Raw genomic sequence first — 22,146 nt, 5'->3', positions numbered from 1 at the left:
GTACTAGTGACCTGGATTGGCCACTGTGAGAACGGGCTACTGGGCTTGATGGACCATTGGTCTGACCCAGTGGGGCTATTCTTATGTTCTTATGATATTTTTTATTGTATTTCATTTTGATGTTAGTTATACGAGCATTCATTTCATAATTCGCTTTGAGCTGGCTTTCCCAGTGAAGCAGAATATGAACAATATAATTAAATTAAAATGTCCCTCCCTAATGAACTCAAAGAGATGTTTAAATTGTTGCTTTCCTGACAGGAAATCGAAAGTTGGTTGTTTTCAGTTTTTTTTCTAATGCATCTCAGTGATTAGCAAAAGCCTATCTTCATTAGCGTCGTTCACCCTTCCTAAAACACTCACTCTGTAATCATAAGTTGAGTCTGGGTTTTCATCACAAGCGATGACCTCTGGTGCCATCCAATATGGAGTTCCAATGAACGTGTTCCTTCGTCCAATGGTTCTGTCCAACTGAGCGCTCACCCCAAAATCAACTATAAAAGATAGACAAGCAGAAAGGAATCATTCAGACTTCTTCTTTTAGCCCAATTTCTATCCCCAAACCTATTTCCCCTCCACTGTTACGTATTTCTAGGAAAACCAAAGTACAAATTCCCTACAGATAAAACAGTATGGAGAATGCAGAAGAAGTAGGGATGACCGGAGACGGTGGCGTAGCAAGGGTGAGAAATGCATGGGGCAGCGGCACTCCCTGCCCTCTTCTCCATCCCCACCTGCTCCTTCCCTGCCCCCTCCTGCCATGCGCACCCACCTTCCCGTCCCCTGTACCTTGCTAATGTCCGCAGCGTGGGCAGCAACCCCCCAACCTGCTGCTCGTGCCTGCATCGGCTCTTCCTCTGATATCACTTCCTAGGTGCGGGCCCAGGAAGTGACATCAGAAGAAGAGCCGATGCTGGCGCGAGCAGCAGATTGGGGGTTGATGCTCAGGCCGTGAACGTTAGAAAGGTATGGGGGGGAAGGGAAGTGGGTGGAGAGGAGGATGGGAGCTGGCGCCCCCCATCAAGAGGGGGGCTTTTCCCCCGCTCCCTCTTACTACGCCACTGACTGGAGAAATCCTGAAGAGGAAACCGGTTCTCACATTTCTGTTGCACAGAGTTTGCTTTTGGTTATACAATATGGCCCTGTTTTACTAAGGTGCGCTAACCGATTAGCGCATACTAAATGCTAACGCGTGCATGTTAGCATTTAGTGCACGCTAATTCGATTAGCACGCGCTAATCGGTTAGCGCACCTTAGTAAAAGAGAGGATATATTTACATTTCAGATTGATGGACTTCAGATGTCGTGGAGTCTGCTTTGAGACCTGACTGTCTTCTAAGTTGCTGTTTGCCTGCCATACTTTCCCGGCATTGAGGGATCTTTTTGTCTCCACTGAACTGGAGAATCTAACTGGACAGGACCTAGGTTCTGACTGGAATTAATTTAATTAATTAATTAATTTTACTTTCTTTATAATTTATAATTAAGTAGTATTTTGGATTTAAATGTAATTTTTGTTTTCATCCTCATTGAATGCTTGTTAGGATATACGTATCTTATCTCTATCTTTCCTGTCTTCAATGGAGTTTCTTTCTTTAATCAATTGTTGCATTGTAAACCGCTTAGGTCAGTGACATGCGGGAGCGGTATATCAAATCTTAATAAACATAAACATACTACTTCTATTTGTTTGAGAATTGGGCCTCCCTTTGGGGTTTCTCTGCTTCTTCTAGGTGCATTTATAGGAAACAGAGAAATCCTTGCCAGCAGAGTGTTAGAGGGAAAATCCCTTCAGAATTTGTCCCTCAGTGATGCTCCTTAGCTTGTAGAATTCATTTCAGTATTATTAGTTTTCTCTCCCCAGGACTAACAAGCATTATGTACCATTGAAGTAAACACAAGCCCTACTGGTCCCATTGAATAGGAGGTCAGAAATTAAGTCTCTTACATTGCAGAATATTAAAATCAAATCACAGGCTTCATACCGTTATTTCTTTTCCTATATCTAGGAAATGGACTCGGACTAATAAAATTAAGTCCATCAGAGGCTTATTAATCCAGATGTAGTAGATTGTAACCTTCTCAAGTTATCTATGGTGGAAACGCCAGCAAAGAAACAGAAACATTCCATTGTAGCCCATTTTCACATCTAGCATGTCAAAACAAACTACTCGGGCTTCTAGAGGACTGGATCATCCTAGTCATTGCTACAGAAATATTGATTTTACAATTCCGATGACTTGTTAAACCCTTACCCCTCCCCCTAAAAACCAGCAACTGAGTTTCAGCCATTACCAGAAATAGCTACGGGCAAACTGAGTGACTGACCAGGACCCGGAAAAAAAGGAGACCTAAAAATGACCATGAAAAAAAATCACAGCAAGGCATTGTGCCAAAAATTTGCGTGTAGAGGCAGAAAAGCGTAGCAGTAATCTTACAAACTGGTGCCTTCTTTTGGTCGCCTCAATGCAGCACAGAGAGTGTCAATTCTATGATGACATCAGTTTTCTAGAAGATGCATGCATAATTGGTGACCCTCACATGTCCCATCCATGCTCCTCCCACACATATGCCCCCTTTTCAACCATGTGCCATTTATGCATGAGCTTATAGAATAGCATTATACGCAAGTGCACGCCCAAGTGCCAGCATCAGCTCTTCCTTTGACATCACTTCCTAGGCGTGAGTCCAGGAAGTGACTGCACATGACTAACTACCTTCCAGCTCTGCTTCTTGGTTGCCTGTAGTCAATCAATTGAGTCCACCCGTTGCTGTCTTGCAACAAGTGTGTGTGATTTAGATAAGGGGTATAGCAGCTTATTCATAATGTATTGGTGGCACAACATGTTGAACTCAACATGTGCTCAATCTAGGCTTATAGAAATGCCATCATAGTGAATTGGAGGTATTTGGTTAGAGTACTGTCTAACTTTAGGGTGGCCATAAGAACATAAGAATTGCAACTGCTGGGTGAGACCAGTGGTCCATCATGCCCAGCAGTCCGCTCACACGGCGACCCCCAGGTCAAAGACCAGTGCTCTAAATGAGTCCAGCCTCACCTGCGTACATTCCGGTTTAGCAGGAATTTGTCCAACTTTGTCTTGAATCCCTGGAGGGTGTTTTCCCCTATAACAGCCTCCGGAAGAGCATTCCAGTTTTCCACCACTTTCTGGGTGAAGAAGAACTTCCTTACGTTTGTACAGAATCTATCCCATTTCAACTTTAGAGAGTGCCCTCTCATTCTCCCTACCTTGGAGAGGGTGAACAATTTGTCTTTTATCTGCTAAATCTATTCCCTTCAGTATTTTGAATGTTTTGATCATGTCCCCTCTCAGTCTCCTCTTTTCAAGGGAGAAGAGGCCCAGTTTCTCCAATCTCTCATTGTACAGCAACTCTCCAGCCCCTTAACCATTTTAGTTGCTCTTCTCTGGACCCTTTTTAGTACCGTGTCCTTCTTCATGTACGGCAACCAATGCTGGACATAGTACTCTAGGTCAGTGGTTCCCAACCCTGTCCTGGAGGAACACCAGGCCAATTGGGTTTTCAGGCTAGCCCTAATGAATATGCATGAAGCAAATTTGCATGCCTATCACTTCCATCATATGCAAATCTCTCTCATGCATATTCATTAGGGCTAGCCTGAAAACCCGATTGGCCTGGTGTTCCTCCAGAACAGGGTTGGGAATCACTGCTCTAGGTGATGGCACACCATGGTCCAGTACAGCGGCATGATAACCTTCTTCGATCCTTTTGGATTGATTAAGTACTAGTGATTTGAGGGTCTACCTCAGAATTATGGAGGGTTCACCTCAGAATTATGGAGAGTGGTATGTTGGGGAAGGGTGGTGGTAGTAATCCCCAGCTGACTTCTTTGATTGGTTACAGTTACATAGGAAATAAATTGTTAATAAGCGATCTATAGAAAATGTTTGTGTGATTTGAAGCTGCCAACCGCGTTGGGATTTTGAAAGGAAAGTGATGCCTAAGCTTAAATAAATAAATACACCTCCTCTTGGTTTTAAGGAACTGGAGGATTTGGAGCTCGCTGCCTGTATTTGATGTCACTTGATTCGCACCATCTCATTGCTGCTGTCGCCAATGCTTCCCGCATGGCCATATTGGAAGCTTTCTTTTTGAATGTAATCTATTGTTTACTATTTCCTGCCATTAGGTACGGGGTGAGCAAACTGCGTGTGATGTGCATTCTTTTTTTTTTTTTTAATATTCTTTATTCATTTTCAAAATTACATTAAGTGTAAAATATATTCATTCACAGTAACAATAAATATATCACTTATAAACAATCATTGGTACATTATATAAATTTTATCCCTTCCCCTTTCCCATCCCTCCCATCCATATCTTCCATTATTATATAATATATGTAATAAGAAAAATACCCCCTCCCTATATCCTGAACTGATAATTAAAAGGGAAATAATTTTACTTAATCCTTACAATATTTTGTTAATGGTTTCCACACATCCTGAAATTTCTTAAAATATCCCCTTTGTAAAGCAATAAATCTTTCCATTTTATAGATATGGCATAAAGAATTCCACCAAAAGTTATAATTTAATCTCTTCCAATCCTTCCAATTATATGTAATTTGCTGAATGGCAACCCCAGTCATTATTAATTATTAATAATTTATTGTTGTTAGCAGAAATCTGACTTTTTGCTCTCATTTCCATACCAAATATCACAGTATCATAAGATTATCTAATAAATTATTAATTTGGTCCCAAATTGATTTCCAAAAATTCACAATATATGGGCAATGAAACAATAAATGATCTAAAGTTCCTGCTTCTAGATGACAGTGCCAGCATCTATTAGACAAAGAACTATCTAATTTTTGCAACCTAACAGGGGTCCACAACGCTCTATGCAACAGAAAAAACCAAGTTTGTCTCATAGATGCAGACACCGTACATCTCATCCTCCAAGATGTGCATTCTAATGTAAGGCCTTTGATTTTATTCTTCTCTTCCTTCACAGTAATTAAAGGGTTAAAATGAACTAAAATGGAAATTTATTTTATCTGTGTCTTAGTATTGTTGATATATGCGGTAAAAGAGGGCCTGATATTAAATGCTGCCCAGGCCCACCAAGAGAAACCAGGTATGACATTAATTTAAACTCCTTCGTCTATATTACTAAGACATTTTCATCCATGGTATTCTGTACTGTAGATATATTTAAAATATTGCTATAATGTGGTAAGTCAATTTAAACACATAAAAATAAAGGTAACACTTCTGTCTAGCTTTCAAGATTTATATTCCTTGCATCAGATCGCTTCAGAATTAACCAAGGCTGATCATAATACATACTCGTAAGTAAACTTTACCTCAGCAGCACAATACTGAGACCTTGACGCAGCTTCGATTGTCTATGAAACAGATTACAGGCAACATACCCAACTTCACTTCTGCATTTTCTGTCAGCAGTACATTCTGTCCTTTGATATCTCGGTGGATGACGTGGTGAGAATGAAGATGTGCCAGTCCCTGCAAGATGACCGCTCAAATCAGGTCACATACAATAACACCATAAATGATGGCATGGCCCAACCAGTCTGCCCAACAAGGCACTCTGCGCATATTGCAGTCGTTCAGGATTAAAAGCCGGTTGGCAACATGCCATCCTGCCCACCACATAGAGGCAGTTAAAGGTCACGGGCTCCTTTTACTAAGCTGTGCTAGCGGTTTTGGCACGCGCTGGACGCTAACGCCATTGAGCTGGCGTTAGTTTTTACGCGCAGTGCGGGGGGTTAGCGTGCGCTAATCTGCAGCGCGCGTTAAAAACGCTAGCGCATCTTAGTAAAAGGAGCTCTGTGTCGTCTTGGAGCAATGGATGGAAACATCTCTGAGAAGAGGTGACTGAAGTCACCAAAAACAAAAGATGAGGTTGCAATGAATTCTGTTAGAGCAAATAATTCGTAACACAATGGTCCAACCTTCATCCTATTATGTGAAAAATTAAAAATAGCTACAGAAGTTCAGACGTCACTTTTGCAGACTGCTTATGGACCCACCGCATGAAAAATAAGTCACGCTCAACATTTTGGATCTGTTTTTACTTTAGTCACTTTTTTCCCCCAGAGATGATTACGTACACATGTTCCAAAAAGTATTGCTAACGGTATTTAACATGCAAATAATAATACATTTTATTTATATTCTGCAATACCTAACAGTTCAGAGCAGTTTACATCAGGAAAAGCTGCTCAACACAGCAAAGATACATACATGAAGACATGCCTGAAATACATCACAAAAATAGTTTAAACAAATTTATCATATAGATAAGTTTTCAAAGATCTTCTAAATGTTACATAGAAACATAGAATATGACGGCAGAAAAGGGCCGTCGGCCCAACACGCCTGCCCACTCAGAAGAACCCTCCCCTTAAAAGAACACTCCCCCTAAGCAATTTCCCGAAGTGAACCCACATGTTTATCCCATCGTTTCTTGAAGTCGAGCACGTTGCTGGCCTCAACGACCTGACGTGGAAGGCCATTCCAACGATCAACCATCCTTTCGGTGAAGAAGTACTTCCTGATTTTACCATGAAATCTCGAAATCTCCCACCCTTGAGTTTGAACGGATGCCCTCTTGTTGTCTTGTTTAATATGTAGAAGAGTTTAGTAGCAATTCGCTTAATGGTTTTACCCTAAATACCAGCCTGATAGGATAAAGTTTCATCCAGAAATCTTTTATAAACACACCCTTTCAATCTAGAAAATGAGAACAAAGAAGCTTCGCGTCATTTCAACATTAAGCTGTCTTCCCCTCACCCTTGAGACGCAAAGCACCCTCACTCATAGCATATGATCACAAAATCATGTACAATACGCAGACTGGATCTTCATAGTTACATAGTAGATGACGGCAGATAAAGACCCAAATGGTCCATCCTGTCTGCCCAACCTGATTCAGTTTAAATTTTTTTCTTCTTAGCTATTTCTGAGCAAGAATCTAAAGCTCTGCCCGGTACTGTTCTTAGGTTCCAACTACTGAAGTCTCTTTCAAAGCTCACTCCAGTCCATCTACACCCTCCCAGCCGTTGAAGCCCTTCCCAGCCCATCCTCAACCAAAAGGCCATATACAGACACAGCCCATGCAAGTCTGCCCAGTACTGGCCTTAGTTCTTCAATATTTACTATTATTTTCTGATTCTAGATCCTCTGTGTTCATCCCACACTTCGTCTTCACCTGTCTTTTGCCATTTTCGAGACATAAACAGTGGAAGTCTGTCCAGCATTGACCTTTTTTTGCCTCCAACTACTGGAGCTGCCGAATCCACATCTGGCTTTTGTCAGTATTGTTCAGTTTTCAGAGCTACACAGAGTTTTGCGAGATGACATTAAAAAAATCTTAATTGGTGGCTCAGCGCATAGCAATGCAAGTGACTGGACAAGATTTTCCCGGTGTGGCCTTGGCAGTTTTAATAGTTCAGTCCAAACTTTATACAGTGAATGTTACTCAGTGGCATAGTAAGGGGCGAGGGGGGTGGTCCGCCCCAGGCTGGCACCCCTCCTCCTCCCCGCCTCTTCCCATTCCTTCCCTCCATGTGCATGCCCACTTCCCTTCCCCTGTAGCGCTAGCTGAAGTTGTTGTTCACGGTGGTCAACAACGTGCTCTTCGCGACCCCGTTGGCTCTCCCGCTGATGTCACTTCCGGGTGCCACGCATGGGAAGTGACATCAGAGGGAGAGCTGACGGGGTCGCGAGGAGCATGTTGTTGACCACCGCGAACAACTTCAACTAGAGCAGGGATCTCAAAGTCCCTCCTTGAGGGCCGCAATCCAGTCGGGTTTTCAGGATTTCCCCAATGAATATGCATTGAAAGCAGTGCATGCAAGGAGGGACTTTGAGACCCCTGAACTAGAGGTACAGGGAAGGGAAGGGGAGCACACACAGCAGGTGGGATCGGGGAAGGAACGGGGGGCACACTAACCTCCTCCTTTACAAACACATAGTTTCCAAGTTTATCCAAGTTTATTAGGTATTTTTGATTTATCGCCTATTCAAAATTCAAGGCGATGTACAAATAAAATAGTTGGTAACACACTTGCAATTATTAAATTAAACAAACAATTATCTAAAATACAAATAACACATATAACATTACATTTAAAGGTAATTTAAATAGGTTATAGTGAAACATAAGGAAAAATTATTTAATGGTTACATTCGATAATACAATCACTAATTCGAATTTAAAATATTTAATTAAATTCAGGGAAAAAACAATAGGAAGGGGGACAAAGACAATTGACCTTTTAAGTTATGGATGCGGAAGGAAAAAAGGAAGAATTAGTTATTAAAGGCGTCAATATATAGAAAACTTTTAAGTTCTGACTTAAATTTTGTTAAGTTTTTTTCCTGTCTTAGGTACAATGGAAGATTGTTCCAAGATTGAGGGGCTGTTATGGAAAAAATAGTGTTACGCCTTGTGTTAATAACTTTTAGTGAGGGAATAGCTAAAAGTTGCTGGTCTTGAGATCTAAGAGATCTAGAGGTAGTATAGGGTATTAAAAGTCTAAATATAAAGGCAGGAGTTTTGTGTTCTAAAGCTTTGAAAATGAGTAAACATTGTTTAAATACTATTCTATGTGCTACTGGGAGCCAGTGGGCTTTCTTAAGTAGGGGTGTGACATGATCGAATTTTTTTGCCTTATAGATTAATTTAATAGCGGCGTTCTGGATTATTTGTAATCGTTTAATTTCTTTCTGTGACAAGCCTGTAAATAGTGCATTACAGTAGTCTAATTTAGACACTACAAGTGAATGAATTAAGATATTCAATGATTTTGAACATAAAAATTTAGATATCGATCGGATCTGACGAAGTCTATAAAAAGTAGATCTTATGACTTGACTTATATGATCGTGAAAAGACAGTTTATTGTCAAAGGTAACGCCGAATATTCTAACATTATTAGTCATTTTTAACGAAATGCCTTTAATAGTAATAGCAGAAGAAAGTGTTTCACCATCTTTCCAGGGAAAGAACATAAGATTTGATTTTTGAATGTTTAAAGCGAGTCTATTGGTTTCGAGCCAGTCATAAATTTGATGTAATTTCTCATTTATTGATATTATTTCTTGCGGGTTTTTGGTATTAACAGGATGCAATAATTGAATATCGTCTGCATACGCATATACTGTAAATCCAATAGATTGGCAGAGTGTCAACAGCGGTGCTAGGAAAATGTTAAACAAAATCGGCGAAAGTATTGAACCTTGTGGGATTCCATATGGAAGGGAAAAACTATTGGAAGTAGTATCATTGAAAGAGACGCTAGATGTGCGATGATCGAAATATGACTGGAACCAGAGTAAGACTTGGTCTACTATCCCAATTGATTGAATTCTATTTATTAAGAGGTCGTGGTCAATGGTGTCAAAAGCAGACGATAAATCGAGAGAAATCAGTATGACAGAAGTATGGTGCGGGTTTTAGCACCGGCAACTGCTTCAACGCTCATATGAGCGTCAGAGCAGTTACTGCTGCTGCCGGCGCTAAAAACCGCACTACGCATTAGTAAAGGAGTGGGAGGAGGTAAAGCGTTTTACCAACATACTTTAACCCGGTCTTCAAAAATTTAGTTCACTTAACACAAGCACTGACATGAACTTGTGTTCCTCACTCCTACCAAGAGAGAAAAATCATACTTCAGCTCCTTTTTAGCAAACTTATAATTTTAAGCAGCTTGTATTCAAGAGAAATTCCTATTGCCCAGCATGAGGTTACAGTAACAAAATAAAACGAATGCTCTGAAACCATGTACACCCTGGAAGCCAAAACACCTCACAGGCTCAAAGTTTTAACAAAACTCTGGTACTTCTCAAGCACAAGTTCTCAAATAAATCCTCACCGCAAGCACAGCTACCTCAGCACACCTTTACCGTCCAAACGCTCCCTCTCAATTGCCAAAACTGGCAGTTTTAGAATCTTTAAAGAAGCTTCTGGCCTTTGCCTAGAGGACCCACAAACCCGTAACAAAATTAAGCTGCTTCTGCTACTTAAATAAGCCCCACCCACTCAAAATTAGCCCCCACTACAATTTTAAAGTAAAAATAACACAGTTCTCTACCTTACGGGATCTTATTTCCTTCTTTTAATTACTTTTCTTTTTTACAAGCCGAGTGCAAGGCTTGGGATCACACAGGCAACCACTGGACGGCTCTGTGCTTTAGCTGTTTCCAGATACATTAGTGATAGAAAGAAGGGCAAAAGTGGCATTGTGACATTCAAAGGTGAAGGGGAGAAATATGTAGAAGCTGATAAAGATGAATTGTTTCACATATATTTGTGTTCTGTGTTCACAGCTGAAGTGCTGGGAGTAGGATCGCAGAAGACAAACATGAATAGGGCTGGAGGCGTGGTAGACCCTGTTCGATTTTCAGAGGATTGTGTTCATGAGGAGCTTGCTAAATTAAAGGTGGATAAAGTGATGGGGCTGGATGGTGTACATCCGAGGGTATTAAAGGAATTTAGGAAGTTCTGGAAGTTCCACTGGCTGACTTTTTCAATGCTTCTCTAGGGTCAGAAATGGTACTGAAGAACTGGAGAAGGGTGGATATGGTTCCTCTCCACAAAAGTGGAAGGAAGAAGTCTGGTAAGTGGAAGAAAGGCTGGTAAGTCTGAATATTGATGTTTCCAGAATCCAGTGGATTACAGGACCCAAGGCAACATGGATTCATTAGAGACAGGTTTTGTCAGACAACTCTTTGACTGGGTGACTAGAGAATTGGATAGAGGCAGTGTGCTAGATGTGGTGTATTTAGATTTTAGCAAAGCCTTTGACAGTGTACTACACAGGCATCTAGTAAATAAAATGACTGTCCTTGGGATGGGCCCCAAAGTGACGGACTGGGTGAGGAAATGGTTGAGTGGAAGGTGACAGAGAGTAGTAGTCAATGGAGATCCCTCTGAGGGAAAGGATGCCTCAAGGTTCTTCAGCCTCTCTCTTTAACATTTTTGTAAGCGATATTGCTGGAGGGCTGTCATATAAGATTTGCCTCTTTGTAGGTGATACCAAAATCTGCAATTGCGCAGATACCCATGATGGTGTGGATAACATGAGGAAGGACCCAGTGAAAGTTGACAAATGGTCTAAAATTTGTCAGCTAATATTTAATGCTAGAAATGCACGGTCATGCATTTGGGCTGCAAAAAACCCGAGGGAACGGTACAGTTCAGGGGGGTGAAGAACTTTTGTGCATGAAAGAAGAGTGGGACTTGGGTGTGATTGTATGTGGTGATCTTAAGGTGGTCAAACAAGTTGAAAAGGTGATGGCAAAAACTAGAAGGATGCTTGGGTGCATAGGAAGAGGTATGGCTAGTAGGAAAAAGAAGGTATTGATGCCCCTGTATAATACTTTGGTGAGACCTCATTTAGAATATTATGTACAAATCTGGAGGCCGCACCTTCAAAAAGATATAAAAAGGATGGAGTCGGTCCAGAGAAAGGCTACTAAAATGGTCGGTGGTCATTGTAATAAAGCATATGGAACAGAATTAAAGATCTCAATATGTATAATTTGTAGGGGAGATATGATAGAGATGCTTAAATTGCCACGAATGGATGTGCAGGAGGCGAGTCTCTTTGAAAGGAAGCTCCAGAATGAGAGGACATAAAATGAAGTTATGAGGTGATAGCCTCAGGAGTAATCTATGGAAATATTTTTTTATAGAAAGGGTAGTAGATGTGTGGAATAGTCTCCCGTTAGAGGTAGTAGAGACAAAAATTGTGTCTGAATTCAAGAAAGCATAAGACAGGCAAATGGGATCTCTTAGGAAGAGGAGGAGATAGTGGAGGCTGAAGATGGGCGGACTGGATGGGCAATTTGGTAAGAACGGATAGCGTAGCTGGTTTTAAGAAGGGTTTGGACAATTTCCTGGAGGAAAAGTCCATAGTCTGTTATTGAGAAAGACATGGGGGAAGCCACTGCTTGCCCTGGATCGGTGGTATGGAATGTTGCTACTCCTTGGGTTTTGGCCAGGTACTAGTGACCTGGATTGGTCACTGTGAGAATGGGCTACTGGGCTTGATGGACCTTTGGTCTGACCCAGTAAGACTTACTTGCAACACATGCAGCTAAATTGGACCCCTCCATCACCAACCTACTGACAGCATCAACTGACCTCAAGGCTTTCCGCAAAGAAATCAAGACCCTACTTTCAAGAAATTCACCCAAATGTCCTAATCCCTTCCTTTCCCCCTCTCTCCCCCTCTTAGAACCCACTCATCAAAATTGCTTTAGACCTTACGCCTTAATTGTAATTTGTATTTCTCTTCCTGGAAATGTCCAGTTATCGTTCTGATGTAATCCGCTTAGAACTGAAAGGTACAGGCGGAATATAAGCCAGTAATGTAATGTAATGTAATGTATTCTTATGTTCTTATCATGTTTCTCTGTTTCTTCTTCCTTTCCCCATACAGCATCTTCCCTCCCTGCCATGTTCAACATTTCCCCCTCTGTCATCTCTCCCTCCCTTCCTTCCACTGTCACGTCCAACATTTTTTTTTCTCTCTTGTTCTTCACCACCCCTGTGCAGCCTCTCTCTCCCTTCCACCCCACCCATATCCAACAATTCTCCTCTGTGCAGCATCTCTCACTCCTTTCCCTCATACCCAACAATTATTCCTGCACCCAACCTAGCACTGCCCCATTTCATTCACACACAGCAGCATTACTCCTATCCCTTTCCCAATATCTACCCCTACCCCCAAGCCACCCACCAGCATGCTTCAGGATGTATTCCCTACCTTCCTTTTGGTCTCAGCTGGGCCATGGTTTTAATTCTACAGCACAGCTGCGCACAGACTGCTCTCTGCAGACTGTAGCTATTTCCTCTGGGCTAGCACCACCTCCTCCCACAAGTGGAAGTTATAACTGAGAAGGTGGGGTCAACCTGCAGGAAGCAGCCGCAGCGTAGAGAGAGCCATGGTCTTACGCGGCTGTGCTTTCATATTAAATCTGTGGCCCGGAAAAAATGGTATGGGACGGAAGGAATAAAATCAGCAACCCTAGGGGTGAACTGCTGCTGGATAGGCCCAGGCCCACCTGTGGCTACCATAGATATTTCCCTGTCCCCAGAGGGCTCACACTCTAAGCTTGTATCTGAGGCAAGATCACAAGGATTTGCAGTGGGATTTGCACCACTTTCCCTGGTTCTCAGCCCATATAGCTCTAACAATTAGGTTTCTCCACATTATGCCACATAGACCTGTAGACTGGAAACTGCTTTGGTTTTGCCTTTAGGACTTACCCTGAGGACCTCCCTGCAGATATATGCTATCCAGTCTTCTTTTAAGCAGTTTCCTTTGGACTTCTTTACCAAATCTGTTACCGAACCTGCTCCACAGTACTCCATAACCAACTGAAGGATAAGAGGCAAACGATAAGTACTTGAAGCTCTCAAAGGCACAGCAAGTTTCAGTGCTACAAAATCATTTTCAAGGTTTATAGCATTTACATTTGTCTTTTATGTCAACTTCTTAAAATTCTGAACATTACTTATTCCAGCCAAGTTGAGATGCCTTGAAAACATCCAGTCTTATTATTAACAAATAACAATTTTGTGATCTTGACAGGAAGAGTCAAAACTGGTTCATGCAGTACATGGTTGTTAACTGTGATATTCAGCAATGCCAAGAAGGATATTAGGCCTACAATTAAATGATCATAATAGCAGCAGCTATTTTAGAAAACGGAAGACATTTTCTTATTATATAGTGTCACTCTCCAACAGATGGAATGCTTTAGAATGTTAATGGAAAAATCGTGCATATACAATCAACAGCGTCAAATGGAGAAGACATTTCAATCAGGTAAATACAGTACTAGGTATAGCAGGCCATGTTGAACTTGGGGTTTTTTTGCCTAGCTGCTTTGCTCTGCTTCTTTGGTCTTCCAGCTCAAAGAAAACTAGCCTCTACTGGGTTTATGGCTGTACTAGAAACAGAAACATGATGGCAGATAAAGGCCAAATGGCCCATCCAGTCTAGGATTACCAGATTTTCCCAAAGGAAAATCCGGACCCTTGGGCCCGCCCCCAGGCTCACCAAAGTTCCGCCTCCAAAAGGAGGACGTGTCGTTGGAAATCCGGACATCCGGTAACCCTAATCCAGTCTTCTCATCTGCAGCATCCACTATTAATTTAATTTAATTTTATTTCTTGTATACTGCTATACCGTGAGGTTCAAAGCGGTTTACAGTAAAGATGCATTAAAGATACAATAAAATAAAAATAAATAAAGATAGGTACTTGGAAGTTCTCTAACTGTCCTGAAGGCTCACAATCTAACTAAAGTACCTGAGAAAACAATTATTAAAATGGTAAAGATAGAAAAGATAAAAAACAGAGATAGAGACAAAATATGAACATCCCAACAGTGAATAAATTAAATTAGGATTAAAAAACAAATAAATATATAAAAATTAAAGTAAATTCCAGTCAGACAATAGGATCTGATGTTAGAAGTTCATAAAGACGACATGCCAAGGAGTGAAAGCTAGTATGCTCCTTGAGTCCTGAAGTATGAAGTCCAGCCACCAAACAATATCTCAGCCATAAGGTTTCCCAGGATGTAGTAATGAGTGCCAAAATGCAGGCTAGTCATTTGGATCGAAGTCAAGGCAAAGCCAAAATGCGGGCATGTTATTTGGATCAGATGACCTCTGCAACCGCCGGACAACCGCCACTATCATCTCGGTGTATCAGCTGCTTTAAACGGCCAACTGCCACCATCATCGGACCCGACGGCTGCTTCCAAAGATCTCGGTGTCCCTCCAATGAACAGGCGATTTCCCAGGCAGGACAACTGCTCCTTCGGTTGCACATTTTGGTATCCTTCTGGGGCCGTCCTCTCCTCAGAAGCACCGCCTCTGAGCTCACTATCTCCTCCTCTTCCTAACAGATCCCATGTTTCTTGAATTCAGACACAGTCTTTGTCTCCACCACCTCTACTGGGAGAGTATTCTACGTATCTACCACTCTTTCTGTAAAAAACATACTCCAGACCCTATCACCTCTTAACCTCATTCTATGCCCTCTCACTCTTGAAGTTTCCTTTCAGTTGAAAGAAACTCACCTCACCTAGGTATTTAAACGTCTCTATCATATCTCCCCTCTCCCACCTTTCCTCCATAGTAGACTTCCCCCTCCCCATTCGCGGTTTCTGCACTCGCGATTTCACATAATCACAATTTTTTTCTGGGGAGGGGGAAAATAAAAAAACAACAACATATTTTTTACCTCCCTGCCGCCTTCCCAGCCTTACCTGATGGTCTAGAGGGCTTTCGGGGCAGGAGCGATCTTCCTACGCTCCTGCCCCGTGCAGATCGCCATGAGGAAATGGCTGCTGTGAGTTCCCGTAGACTCTCGAGACTACGACGGGAACTCCCTACAGCCATTTCCTCATGGCGATCTGCACGGGGCAGGAGCGTAGGAAGATCGCTCCTGCCCCGAAAGCCCTCTAGACCACCAGGTAAGGCCGGGATGGCGGCAGGGAGATGGGGGTGGGTCAGAGCCGGATAATCGCGGTTTTTCGCCATTCGCAGTCCGGCTCTGCCCGTATCCCCCGCGAATAACGAGGAAGAAGTGTATACATATTGAGATCTTTGTGTGTCCCCGTATGCCTTATAATGCAGACTATCAACCATTTTAGTTGCCTTCCTCTGGACTGACTTCATTTTATTTATATATTTTTGAAGGTGTGGTCTCCATAATTGTACACAATATTCTAAATGAGGTCTCACCAGAGTGTTATACATGGGCATCAATACCTCCTTTTTCCTATTGGCCATTCCTCTCCCTTTGCACCCTAACATCTTTTTAGATTTCACCATCGCCTTTTCAATCTGTTTTGCCATCTTAAGATCATCACATTCTATTACACCCAAAGTCCTGCTCCTCTTTTGTGCACAAAGGTTCTTCACCCTAAATGCATGACCTTGCATTTCTTAGCATTAAATCTTAGCTACCAAATTTCAGACCTTTCCTCAAGCTTCACTAGGTCCATCCTCATGTTTTCCACACCATCAGGAGTGTCTACTTTATTGCAGTGGTTCTCAGATCTGTTTTGAAGGAACCCCCCAGTCATTTGGGCTTTCAGGATTTCCTGAATGAATATTAATAAAATAGATTTTCATACACTACCTCTACTGCATGCAAGTTTATCTCATGCATATTCATGGCAGATAGCCTGAAAAATCTATCTGGCTGGGGCTTCACCAGGACAGGTGTGAGAACCCTTATTCATCACAATGGCAATCTGACTACAGGTCCTAGATTGTGACTTCCTCCGAAATTCAACATGCGTGAACGCTGACACTGCCTAGTTAGTGCTGGCAAGTGTCTTGGTCGAGACTCCTACCCTGGCAACTGAGAGCACTGCTTCCCATAATGCACCCAGGCCTGGCCTTTTCAAGTAGACATTGGACTCAGGAATCTAACTCAGATGTTGTCATTAAGCCACTCTGTCAACGCCTGCTCCCCATTAAATGTACTAACGACACAAAGTAGTTCAAAGTTGCTAAATCGTAAGAGGATTGTGAAAAATTGCAAGAGCACCTTATGAGCTTGGGAGGATGGGCATCAAAATTGCAGATGACATTTAATGCGAGCAAGTGCAAAATGATGTATGCGGGGGAAAAGAGGAACTAGCCAAGTTTCCAAGTTTATTCTGTACTTGAAAGACTGTCTATTAAATATCTAGACAGTTTACAATGCTAAATTTAAAAGAACAATATAGTGGAAAATTATATAGATAGGAGAACCTTTCGTAATTAAGATAGGGGAGACAGACAGGACGATTAGATACAGACATGTTAGGAGTCTGGGGATGGGATAGTGCAAAATACATCGAGATTTAAAAAAAGGGGAAGGTATGAGGGAGAGGAGAGAACAATTGGTGTATGTGGGGAGGGGTGGGGGGGGGGGATTATAGCAGGGTTCTACATTATGAATCACCACCCAGAAAAAGGATCTAGGGCTCATCACTGAGGATAAGTTGAAACCCTCAGCTCAGTGTGCAGCAGCAGCTAAGAAAGCAAATACATAACATAGTAAATTACGGCACATAAAGACCTGAATGGTCCATCCAGTCTGCCCAATAGTTACACAGAACGCTAAGAATCATCAGGAAAGAAATGGAAAACAAAGATGAAAATGGTATAATAAGAATTGCCGCTGCTGGGTCAGACCAGTGGTCCATCGTGCTCAGCAGTCCGCTCACACAGCGGCCCTTAGGTCAAAGACCAGTGCCCTAACTGAGACTAGCCTTACCTGCTTACGTTCCGATTCAGCAGGAACTTGTCCAACTTTAGCTTGAGTCCCTGGAGGGTGATTTCCCCTATAACAGCCTCCAGAAGAGCGTTCCAGTTTTCCACCACTCTCTGGGTGAAGAAGAACTTCCTTACGTTTGTACGGCATCTATCCCCTTTTAACTTCAGAAAGTGCCCTCTCATTCTCCCTACCTTGAAGAGGGTGAACAACCTGTCTATATCTACTAAGTCTATTCCCTTCATTATCTTGAATGGTTCGATTATGTCCCCTCTCAGTCTTCTCTTTTCAAGGGAGAAGAGGCCCATCTTCTCTAATCTTTCGCTGTATGGCAGCTCCTCCAACTCCTTAACCATCTTAGTCACTCTTCTCTGGACCCTTTCGAGTAATATCATGTCCTTCTTCAAGTACGGCGACCAGTGCTAGATGCAGTATTCCAGGTGGGGGCTTACCATAGCCCGGTACAGCGGCATGATAACCTTCTCCGATCTGTTCGTAATCCCCTTCTTTATCATTCCTAGTATTCTGTTTGCCCTTTTTGCCGCCGCAACGCATTGGATAGACGGTTTCATTGACTTGTCGATGAGAACTTCCAAGTCTCTTTCCTGGGAGGTCTCTCCAAGTACCACCCCGGACATCCTGTTTTCGTGCATGAGATTTTTGTTACCGACATGCATCACTTTGCACTTATCCACGTTGAACCTCATTTGCTATGTCGATGCCCATTTCTCGAGCTTGATTATGTCACTTTGTAGATCTTTGCAATCCCCCTGTGTTTTCACTATTCTGAATAACTTCGTATCGTCCACAAATATAATCACCTCACTTGTCGTACCTTTGTCCAGATCATTTATAAAGATGTTGAAGAGCACGGGTCCAAGCACCGAGCCCCGTGGCACATGCTGGTGACACTCTTCCAGTCTATGTATTGTCCATTTACCCCCCACTCTCTGTTTCCTATGCTCCAGTCAGTTTTTAATCCACGTGAATATTTCATCCTCTATTCCATGGTTTGCAATTTTACAAAGTAGTTGTTCATGTGGAACCTTGTCGAATGCCTTTTGAAAATCCAGATATACGACGACGACCGGGTCGCCCTTGTCTATCCACCTGTTTACTCCCTCGAAGAACTGCAGGAAGTTCATCAGGCAAGATTTGCCTTTGCTGAAATCGTTCTGGCTGGTCCTCATTAAACCATGTCCATCAAGGTGATCAATGATGCGATCCTTTATCAGCGCCTCTACCTTCTTTACTGGTACCGAGGTCAGACCAACTGGTCTGTAGTTTGCCCTTGTATCGTTTTGTGGGTGCAGTTCTGGTCACCACATCTCAAATAAAGATAGCGGAATTAGAAAAGACACAGAGAAGGGCGATGAAAATGATAAAAGGGAGGAAATGACTTCCCTATGAGGAGAGGCTAAAGTGACTAGGACTCTTTAGCTTGGAGAAGAGACGGCTCAGGGGAGATATGATAACGATCTAAGTGGAGTGGAACGACTAGATGTGAATCGCTTGTTTACTCTTTCCGAAAAAACTAGGACTAGAGGGCATGCGATGAAGCTACTATGTAGCAGATTTAAAATAAACCAGAGAAAATATTTCTTCACTCTGTGTGTAAATAAAGTCTGTAATTTGTTACCAGAGAAAGCGGTGAAAGCTGTTAGCATAGCAGGGTGAAAAAAAAAATGTTTGGATAATTTCCTAAAAGAAAAGTTCATCAAGTTTTAAGTTTAGGGGCTCCTTTTACTAAGGTGCGCTAGCGGTTTTAGCGCATGCTTAGCGCGTACTACAATGCCGCGCATGCTAGACACTAACGCCTCCATAGAGCTTGCGTTAGTATTTTCCATGTAGCGCGAGGTTTGAATGCGCTAATCTTCAGTGCGTACTAAAAACGCTAGTGCACCTTAGTAAAAGGAGCTCTAAGTTTCAAGTTTATTTAAAAATTAGATTTGATCGCAAAATCATAATCCAATGCGATTTACAAATGACAATAAAATCAGAGTAAGAGAAAAAAACACATTGATTAAAACAGACAATTAATACAACTTTTGACAAAACAAAACACACAAGGAAAAAAAAGGATTAAATACAATTCATAAACAAATAAAAAGGGCATAGGCAATGAAACAATAAGATGGGAAAAGGTTACCTGCTTAATTTTCACTTAACAACACTATTAGTCCGCTGCTTTATATATAAAGTTTATTCCTACGGTAGGATAAGCAGCATAAAATCTGTTTCATTCTGGGATCTTACTAGGTACATGTGATCTGGGTTGGTCATGATTGGAAAAAGGGCTTCATGGACCTTTAGTCTATTCCTGCATAGCAACTCTTATGTTCTTATGGACTGCTACAAAGATCTTGAAGAAGAAACGGAAGAGAGCATATGCATTTATTTTCCCCTAATAAGATAGCAATCATGCTTTGCTCTGGGGGGGGGGGAGGGCGGAAGACAGAAGGGGGCCATGAAGAGACAGTCAGGCATTGCACAACATTAAAATACAGACAGGCAGGGGGCCAGGGAGAGAGACAGAGAGACATAAAGAAAGAAAGGGGGCCAGGGAGAGAGAGAGGTGCTGCTGGACAGGGTGTGTGTAAAAGGAAGGGAGAAGGCCTATTGCTGGACAAGGGGAGCAGGGAAGACCATAAGAACATAACATAAGAACATAAGCAGTGCCTCTGCTGGGTCAGACCGGAGGTCCATCGCGCCCAGCAGTCCACTCACGCGGCGGCCCATCAGGTCCAGAACCTGTATAATCCTCTATCTATACCCTTCAATCCCCTTTTCCTTCAGGAAATTATCTAATCCCTTCTTGAAACCCAATAGCATACTCTGCCCTATCACTCCCTCTGGAAGCGCGTTCCAGGTGTCCACCACCCTTTGGGTTTTGAATCTGTCCCCTTTTAATTTTTCCGAATGCCCTCTCGTTCTTCTAGTTTTCGAAAGTTTGAAGAATCTGTCCCTCTCTACTTTCTCTATGCCCTTCATGATCTTGTAAGTCTCTATCATGTCCCCTCTAAGTCTCCGCTTTTCTAGGGAAAAGAGCCCCAGTTTCTCCAATCTTTCAGCATATGAAAGGTTTTCCATACCTTTTATTAAGCGCGTCGCTCTTTTCTGAACCCTCTTGAGCATCGCCATATCTTTCTTAAGGTACGGCGACCAATATTGGATGCAGTACTCCAGATGCAGGCGCACCATCGCCCAATACAACGGCAGGATAACGTCCTTCGTTCTGGTTGTAATACCTTTCTTGATAATACCTAGCATTCTGTTCGCCGCCTTAGAGGCCGCTGCGCACTGTGTCGAAGAGGTGCTGCTGGACAGTGGGGAGGTAAAACGAAGGGAGAAGGGCTGCTACTGGACAGGGGGAGCAGTGAAGGGGTGCTGCTGGACAGGGGGGAGGTAAAACAAAGGGAGAAGGGCTGCTACTGGACAGGGGGAGCAGGGAAGGGGTGCTGCTGGATGGGTGAGGTAAAAGGAAGGGAGAAAGCCTTCTGCTGGACAGGGGGAGCAGGGAAGAGGTGCTGCTGGACAAGGGGGGAGGTAAAACAAAGGGAGAAGGGCTTCTACTGGACAGGGGGAGCAGTGAAGCGGTGCTGCTGGACAGGGGGGAGGTAAAACAAAGGGAGAAGGGCTGCTACTGGACAGGGGGAGCAGGGAAGGGGTGCTGCTGGATGGGTGAGGTAAAAGGAAGGGAGAAAGCCTTCTGCTGGACAGGGGGAGCAGGGAAGAGGTGCTGCTGGACAAGGGGGGAGGTAAAACAAAGGGAGAAGGGCTTCTACTGGACAGGGGGAGCAGTGAAGCGGTGCTGCTGGACAGGGGGGAGGTAAAACAAAGGGAGAAGGGCTGCTACTGGACAGGGGGAGCAGGGAAAGAGTGCTGCTGAAGGGAGGTAAAAGGAAGGGAGAAGGGCCACTGCTGGACAGGGGGAGCAGGGAAGGGGTGCTGCTGGACAGGGGGGAGGTAAAAGGAAGGCACAAGGGCTACTTCTGGACAGGGGGAGCAGGCAAGGGGTGGTGGTGGACAGCCGAGGAAAGAGAGAGACAGAAAGAAAGACAGACAGACAGAAAGCGGCCAAGGAGAGAGAGAAAGAAAGAAAGAAAGACAGACACACACACACATCTATTCTAGCACCGGTTAATGTAATAGGCTTAAAGACTAGTTTATAATAAAGATGAATAACAATGAATATATACCCAAAGTTGATCATCCTGCCCTGCCAGGCTCTTCTTGACAAAAGCACCATAATATGTTGCGATGTTTCGGTGATGAGAGTATTTCTTCAGCATATTTATTTCCAGTTTGATTTCTTCTTCCTCATCCTACAAAGAGTAGCAAAGAAAAGGTACCTCAGGATATCAAACAGGCTCAGACAGCTGAACTGAAAGAAGACGTTCATGAAATAGACACAGATGCAGGAGTAGAGGGTTTTTTGTTTTTTTTAAATTATTATTTATTTATAATTATACAATCTAATTTTACAAGAATAATTCTTATTCCATTAAATATAGGGAAGAAAAAAATTACAAAGCAAAAATTAAGGATTACAGTTTTAAAGACAGAAAATTGAATTTATATTGAACAAAGGAAATGCGTAAAATTTTTAATACTAAGCACAGTAAAAAAATTTTAAAAAAGGAAAGTTGAAATAGTATTCTAAAACTTGATATGATTTACAAATACAGAGGATAACATGCAATAATTGACTTAGAGCCTGATTCTATATACAGTACTCCCCCGATATTCACGGGGGTTCCATTCCAGGAACCCCTGCAAATATCAAAAAACCATATTGGGGAGGCAAGAGAGGACAGCTGGAGTGCCGGGGAGTAAAGG

General features: G+C 42.6%; 1 protein-coding gene across 4 annotated transcripts in view; it reads right to left on the bottom strand.

The window, feature by feature from the left end:
* Positions 1–22,146, bottom strand: part of NRK (Nik related kinase) — a 277,334-nt gene that overhangs the window by 139,113 nt on the left and 116,075 nt on the right. For all 4 annotated transcript variants that reach the window (XM_033946124.1, XM_033946125.1, XM_033946126.1 and 1 more), the window contains 4 exons: positions 21,507–21,632; positions 13,291–13,401; positions 5,423–5,513; positions 364–494 (listed from right to left, as the gene is read on the bottom strand). In XM_033946124.1, the coding sequence (XP_033802015.1) occupies positions 364–494; positions 5,423–5,513; positions 13,291–13,401; positions 21,507–21,632 (459 nt within the window). The remainder of the gene's footprint in view (positions 1–363; positions 495–5,422; positions 5,514–13,290; positions 13,402–21,506; positions 21,633–22,146) is intronic.

This window comes from Geotrypetes seraphini, chromosome 5 (genome assembly GCF_902459505.1).
Source record: "Geotrypetes seraphini chromosome 5, aGeoSer1.1, whole genome shotgun sequence".
NCBI lineage: Eukaryota > Metazoa > Chordata > Amphibia > Gymnophiona > Dermophiidae > Geotrypetes > Geotrypetes seraphini.
This window is presented reverse-complemented; position numbering and strand designations above follow the sequence as displayed.